This window comes from Harpegnathos saltator, unplaced genomic scaffold (genome assembly GCF_003227715.2).
Source record: "Harpegnathos saltator strain DR-91 unplaced genomic scaffold, Hsal_v8.6 scaffold39, whole genome shotgun sequence".
NCBI classification, from domain to species: Eukaryota; Metazoa; Arthropoda; class Insecta; order Hymenoptera; family Formicidae; genus Harpegnathos; species Harpegnathos saltator.
The window spans coordinates 1,084,298-1,091,635 of record NW_020230194.1 but is presented as its reverse complement, the minus strand read 5'-3'; the positions used below and the strand labels follow the sequence as shown (position 1 = coordinate 1,091,635).

Genomic DNA, 7,338 nt, shown 5'->3' with positions numbered 1-7,338 from the left:
TAGCGCGTGAGTGTGGGAAAGAAATAAAGGTTTTTAGAAAAATACCACTTGTGTACCTACCTCCTTGCCTGAGCACGAAGTAACGCGAAGTCTGCATACGTTAGTTGACATTTATTTACAGCAGCCACAATCACGCAATCACGAGTTCTTACATTCTTCTACGAGAGATAAGGTAAAAGTACCAATGCCGAAACATGCCGACCCAATTCTACATTCTTATCGCATTAGCTTTTAAAGTTTGAGTATCTAAGCTTTCGATATAAAATATACATATATTCTACGTTGAAAATTGAAATATTCATATATCCACATTTGATAAGCATTTTATTTTTATTTTATTTATCTTTTATTTGTACTTTTACCATACGATAAATAATATACCATACGATAAATATATAATGTATGTTAAAATATTTAAATTTAAAGAGCGAAATGATAAAAGTATCCGCGGTTAGATACGTGGTCCCAACATTGGTACTTTTACTTTAATATTTCGATGGATCGGTTCACCGAGAAGAACTTACAAGGGACAATGTTAATTCTCCTTCATAGTTCACGATGTACTCTACGGTTGATCCTTGTGACGAGCTCTGTAGAGCTAAAGCTTCAGCGTTATTATCTCGAGCATTTGGTTTCAAACATCCGACTGCTTTTCATCGCTTCGCATACGTGTGCAGAGATTCGCGACAAGGTGCGCGTCGCTCACTTTTACACGAGTCGACAAAAATGGAGCGTCGGCGTGCGTGTTTAGCGGATCAGCCACCGAAACGGTAGCGTAGCGAGGCTGAGGTGAGGCTTTTCCTCGCGTGTCGTGCGCGAGCTAGCGGTGGTGGCCGGCTTTGCCGTCGAAGGAAGTAGCCCATAACTGTCTGCCTTCCACACCGGCGTAATGAGCCTCCCCCACGAACAAAGGAAATCTCCTTGCGCTCTTGATAGGATCTTCCAGCCGTAGTGAAAATAGCGTGCCGAGAAATGCGCGATCGTTAGTCGCGCGGGAAACGTCGAAAGAGCAACGTCGTGTGCTCTGCGTCGAAAGAAAGAAAGAGAGACCGGGTCGACCCAGACGAGATCTCCCTTTTTCGTCTTTCGCAACACTCGTTACTGCCGGAAGTCCTCGTCGCTCATCCGCGATTCATATCGGACGATTCATATCGGACGATTCGGCAATGGCGAGGTGAAAACGAGTCGACGAGCATGTCAACGGTAAGCTACTTTGAATAAGAATATCCAATATCGCCAATGTGTAATCGTAAAGGATGACAGCCGCCAGACCTCGAGGAAGGCGATGCTTGAGACCGGCAGGAGGTCCGCTATAAGTACGTCAGAACTGGGCCTCTACTCGGATCGCAGTGATCGGTACAATAGGAATCGCTACGGCCTAATCGTGAGGAAGTTTGTGATCGGCGTTATGGTGGTGGTAACGGTGATCCTGGTGAGTGATTGAGAGAGTCGATGTATGAGCGAGTCGGCTGATCGATTTGCAGCAGAGCTGGATTTATTCGTTTATTTCGCTCAATCATATTGGATAATCGAGGAACGGAGGGTGCAGCGGGAGGATTTTTCAAATCGCGATTTCTTGCTCCAAATCATATTTTTCAATTTTCCTACCTAGTAAGTTAATTAATTGTGAATTGATAAAAACGAGTTAATTAATTTCGATTGCCCGTCAAAGCTGTGACCGCTACTCAAGTCTTTAATAAAGTATTAAGAAAGTGATTTACTTTTTTTAGTATTAAAGAGAGAGCTCAGTTTTTTTCTTTTAACGTCCTCGTAACTTTACACGTTTATTCGTTCAATTTTACTTTGACTTATCGCCATTCTCCAACTCGTTTAACAGAGGTGACATCGGAAAGCTACCGCGGTAATTACCTCAACTCGAGAATAATAGTTTACCGACGATTAATTTAGAAATTACGCGTGACATCTCACGTTCTTCCAAGTAACTTGATAATTACGTCCAATTAAATGTCTCTTCACGTGCCTTAAAGATTGATATCTTACTTTCTGTGAGACGAGCACACGTGCACGTTTTCGATTACACCTGTTCTAGGGCAGATCAATGATTCCGCACTACATAAATAATCGCCTCATTGAGAAGTCGCTTCTGAGACGCGATGAAGACACCGGGAAGTTTCGACGAATCTCGTGGTAGAAAAATGGACCGAGTAAAACATTTGTTCATTCATGGCCAAGCAATGTTCATTGTCATTCTACTATCTTTGGTAGATGATGCATCTACATATTCGCAAGCGCTGCGCCGTAAAACTTGTACGAAACATCGTTGGAGAACCTATCGAAACTTTTGCACTCACCCGCTATTACGAGAACGCATCGCGAGTGACGCAACAGCGATATCGTTCAGCAGTTATTCGCGTTTCGCTTTTTATTTGCCGAGATACGTCCACCGCGCCTTTCGCTGCGCACGGACAATGACCTTGCACGACAAAACGTCCGCGCACGGTGATACTCGGGCTTTCGTATCCTGCCGTACGCGCAGCTCGGAACGCATAACAATCAAACGGCGGCGCGAGATTTTCGCGAGTTTCTTCCACGCGTGAGGAACAATGGGTGTAATTGCTGCTCGCACGTTTTCTCCGATGATTAATAGCGACGACGGCCGCGTGCCGTCTGCACGTATACGTGTAAGTATATGTGTGTGTATGTACTCGTGTCAGGAATCGTATTTTCACCGGGAATCCTCGAGTATCCCTTCCATGCATGACGAGCCAAGCGTCAAAGATTTCTGCGTGCTACATATGGGGCGTTAACTGTGTTTCGGCACGGATTAACTCTCTCGGTCGCTATCTCGAAACAGGGTTAATTGCGACTTCGTTACTTCGGACGTTCGATAAACATCGTGAACGCCCGCATTCATTCATCGCATCGAGGATCTAGCGCAGATCGGAAGAATTTCTTGAAGAAGCGGCATCGTCTTTCAGAGAAATAGCGCGATCTCCATTTCGTTATATTCGTTATAATCCTTTGAAGGTTTTCCCGGTGAAAATTAAAATGAAAAGATTTCAGATATCTTACACGGTCTTAGAAAAATATATAAAGAGAACCCGAGAGAAACGCAATCGAGAGCCACGAGGGCGCAATGGTGCTTCTTGAAAGCCCCTTTGTGTATTTTTCAAAAGTTATGCAAAATATTTGGAATTCTTCGTGTTTGCATCGAAAGAAATATGTCGCAAGTACTGTATCGTAATAATAATAAAACTCTTGTACTGTATTCACTTTTGCTAAATCTTTCATCTTCACAAAAATTTCTGAAAAAAATTGTGATCAAAATTCTGATCAAAAATTTGTGACACAGATCTGAAATTCGTTTACTTTTGCAGGTGGCGATATTCATGTACGACTTCACGTCGGCCATGTCGGCGAACAGCAAAGTCAACCAAGAGACGAAGCACATATACATCCTGCAGAATGCCCTGAAGAAGTCGCCAAATTTATCGAAGAAGTCAGTCAACTTCAGCACGATTCTGCCGCAGGCTATCGTCAATCAGACGGACATTCCCGCGGTGAAAAGTCGCGCTTCAGACAACGCGGAGCACGAAAGTCCGGCGCAACGGAACGGAACGATCGACCTGACGCTGCCCGAGTCTCGCATCATGAGATCGGGCGAGTTGGAGTCCCGGGCGCAGAATTTGCACAACTTCAAGCAGCGGAAGAGGGTGCTGAAGTCCGTGGAGGAGGACAAGGAGAATGAAGGGTCCGAGGCCAAGCAACTGCTCGATAACCACGCGATCGGTTACCGCATGAGACAGAGGTACATAGATCGCGGTCGTGATCGATAACGGCGATTATCCCGACGGCGATTTCTCCGATCGCCATTTATCACAGGCATTACGGGCCGAAAACTTTTGATTTCAGCGAGACGCGAGAGATTTATGAGCACCGATTCGGCGCGATCTCTTACGACCTTTGCGCGGTGCAGTGGAAATAGTAACGGCACACCTCGCGCAAATGTCGCGCTGCTAAATCGGCGGGTCCACACGCGGATTCTATCATCATTAATAATCCGAAATCGGAGACGAATATCATTGACATTCTTCCGAGATTACGAGAGACGCTTTCTACGTTGGGTAACGATGCGTCGTTGCGCGCGCTAAGTCTATTTGTTAAAACATTGCTGCACATTGCACAGGACGTCTTTCGCCGCGTTCACGTTTCACCCTTCCATTCTCAGTAATTGAGGAGTAAAAATATACACGTGTGTGTGTGTGTGTGTGTGTGTGTGTGTGTGTGTGTGTGTGTGTATGTGTGTGTGCGCGCCGGTGTGACTGTATGTATATGTCACGCATGCGATAATAATATACGTTATTAGGAAGAAAATCGAGCTCTCTGAGCTCCGTGCACGTTTGCGCATAGTTTAATAATAATTATGATTTACGTGCACATGAAAGAACTATTTTATCGGATAATACGTGAGAAAAACTTGTTAGCCCATTATAATCGACCGTCAAATCGACCAATTATGGTGTATCATATACAATTACAGTACATTATATATTATTATTATATATTTCTTCTAGCTAATGAGGTGCTACTATTGTTAATTGTTAAATGATTACCAAAGAATACTGTTTATTATCGGGTAGCATTATTAATAAAATTATGACAGATACAACTATCCTGATCCGGAGGGGGACATCAACACGGGAGAGGCTCGGCCGACACCGTTTCACTGGGAATTCAAAACGCCGCACCCGTCATCCTTCAAACGGCCGAGGTACCCGCAGCTGTCGCAATACCGATACCCGCAGTCGTCGAGGAACATACAAGACATCATCAAATACCTGACCAACGACGCCGAGATGCCGCCGAATCGCGGCATCAAGTTCACCGGCGTCTACGTGAACCCGAAGAAGTACGACCTATTTCCTGGCATAGGGGAGATGATGTCCGGCAGCGACAAGTCCGAGGAGGACGTGGCGTCTCCGTATCCTGTCACCTACCATAACGATCCTTTCTACCAGTACAAACCGAAACACCCGGCTGACGTCAATCTGTTGGCCCCGTCTAATGTGAGGTTCGTAACTGAATTATTCACACTCATTTGCATCAGAAGCGGACACGGCTATTATTACGAAAGCGAATATATCCGCGTACAGTCGAGATCACGGAAATCTTGCGTTTTATTAAGTTTCACGTCGATCCAGAGGAAAAGGATCCAGTGACATTTTTCAAATCTGATGATACGAATAGCTACATTCTAGGACAGAATTATTTTATTTTCACGACTGTGTGTGGCGATTTCGCGAAGGAAATCTTGCGTTGGCTCTTGCAGTTAATTTTCACAGAAAAACCGAACCACGGAAGAATACGTTCGAGTCTGCCGGTAACCGAATAATCCTACTTCAGGTTCTCGCCGACCGGAATACATCGATACAACCCTTACTACGACTCCCTGTATTCTCGACCCTTGTTCAACAAGCCGATCGGAATGGAGCCGCAATACGAGAACGCCGGCGCGTACTCGACGAACACCTTGGGGAAGAACAGAAAGCCGAAGCCGTTCAGCGTGATGCTCGACATTTATCCCATCACCGATATCATGGAGCAGAACAAGAAGCCGACGTGGTCACGGCCCGCGGACGATTACGACTCTAGGAGACCTCTCCAGTTTACCCGGGGACCAAAACTATATGGGTCGTCTCCGCAACCACCCGTTCCTCTCGTAGCTATGCCGAGTCCTACGACTTTGCCGGAGGAAGAGGAAAGGCAGCAGATGATATTTCACTTGAATCTGTATCCTCGAAGGAAGAATAAGCTTAACAGGTACATTGAGAAAAAATTTCTAAAAATAAAAGATATTCAGTCGATATTATTAAATATTTGCTTATGTGAATATATAACTCTTTGAAAGCAATTGTTTATTCTAATTTAATAATAAATCTTATTAAAAATATAGTTGAATTAAGTAATTAAATTAAGTTGAATTAAATTTAATTAATTAATTAAATAAGAATTTAGAATTAAATAAATATGTAATTATTGTGTAATGTAGTAATTCAATTTTAACAATATAATTTTTGTTATTATTTTACACTCGATCTTTGAAAAATTGAAGAACCCATTGGAAACTGATTGACTTTCTTTGATTATGTTTTCAGACACGACATCATCCACAAATCGGAATCGATGGGACTTAAGGAGCGGCAAGAATTCGCGGAGAAGATAATGTCACCATTGGAGTCGATCGCCAAACACCTGACTGATCATTCCGCAATCGAGCAGTCCAAGTTCGAAGAGAACGAAAATCCAGAGACAACAAACTTACCTTTAACACGGTACCACGAGATTAACCTGGATGATAAGGACGAAAAGGATGGAGACCTCGAAATAAATAAGGATTCAGAAACCTACCCAGATCCGAGTAGCGAGGGTGGTCGCGTCGAAGAAAACGTCACCGTGCCTTCGAATCATAAATTAAACGTCGACGAAGACTATACCAGCACAAAGAAATTCGAGGTCGATTTACAAAAAACAATGAAATTCGTGAAGAACGACTGTGCGAATTGCGACAACGCGACGGCGATCGACGATCCGAAAACCAGCGCGAACAAAAGCGCTGACCTTTCGAAGGATGTCGATACTGTCGAAGGATTTCAACGCTTCAGTGACGGTCTTCTACGCTCCGATTGGGTGGGCAGTATGATTTAAACTAGAAGATGCCGAAATCATCCGATCATTTTTTGAGAGAACAGTCGAATATTATTGTTGTATATTGTTGGCCGAAATATATTTTTCTAACTCTTCTCTCTGTCGTAATTCAAACTAAACTTCCTGACTTCAGGATCTCTTCATTGGAAAGTTCGACGTGAGAAGAAAGACGTATACGGAAGAAAGAAATCTCAGTTTGTATAACAAACTGGGAACCACGCGAAAACTCGATCATTTCTCTAAATATCTGAAACGACGTTAAAATCAATATTGGATATTAATCGATTGGAACTTTGATTGACTGGAATGGTCAAAATTAATATCGAATAAAGAGTGATTTCAATTGTTTGACATAACTGAACATAATTAACTGATTTCCATTTCTACCATGGGCGATTAAATTTTAGTGCAAATTTATATTCTAACTCGCAAAGATTTAAGGTTCAATCGACGAAAACGAACCAGAATACGTAACGCATCCGCTTTCGAAGATCAAGATTGATGTAATTCAATGATCTGGGGAATATTTCGCGCGCGAAGAAGATTAAAAGTCATTGACACGCAATGAAATTCCTCGACAAGGACGAACCCACAAGAAGATATGGAGATTTAGATCGGTCTCGCGGGTAATAACAAGCGAGGCGTCTTTTTTTAATTAATTAGCAGGATTAA

General features: G+C 43.3%; 1 protein-coding gene across 2 annotated transcripts; it reads left to right on the top strand.

Moving 5' to 3' along the window:
- Positions 1–577: 577 nt before the first annotated feature.
- LOC105191640 (uncharacterized) lies at positions 578–6,839 on the top strand. Of its 2 annotated transcripts, none has more exons than XM_019845301.2 (6): positions 578–1,203; positions 1,264–1,432; positions 3,339–3,769; positions 4,625–5,032; positions 5,365–5,781; positions 6,117–6,839. In XM_019845301.2, the coding sequence occupies exons 2-6, from the start codon at positions 1,286–1,288 to the stop codon at positions 6,664–6,666; spliced, it is 1,953 nt and encodes a 650-aa protein (XP_019700860.2). In that variant the 5' UTR covers positions 578–1,203; positions 1,264–1,285; the 3' UTR covers positions 6,667–6,839. The 2 variants fall into 2 exon arrangements, with proteins under 2 accessions (XP_019700860.2, XP_025156706.1); XM_025300921.1 differs by having other exon boundaries at positions 1,256–1,432.
- Positions 6,840–7,338: the final 499 nt, after the last annotated feature.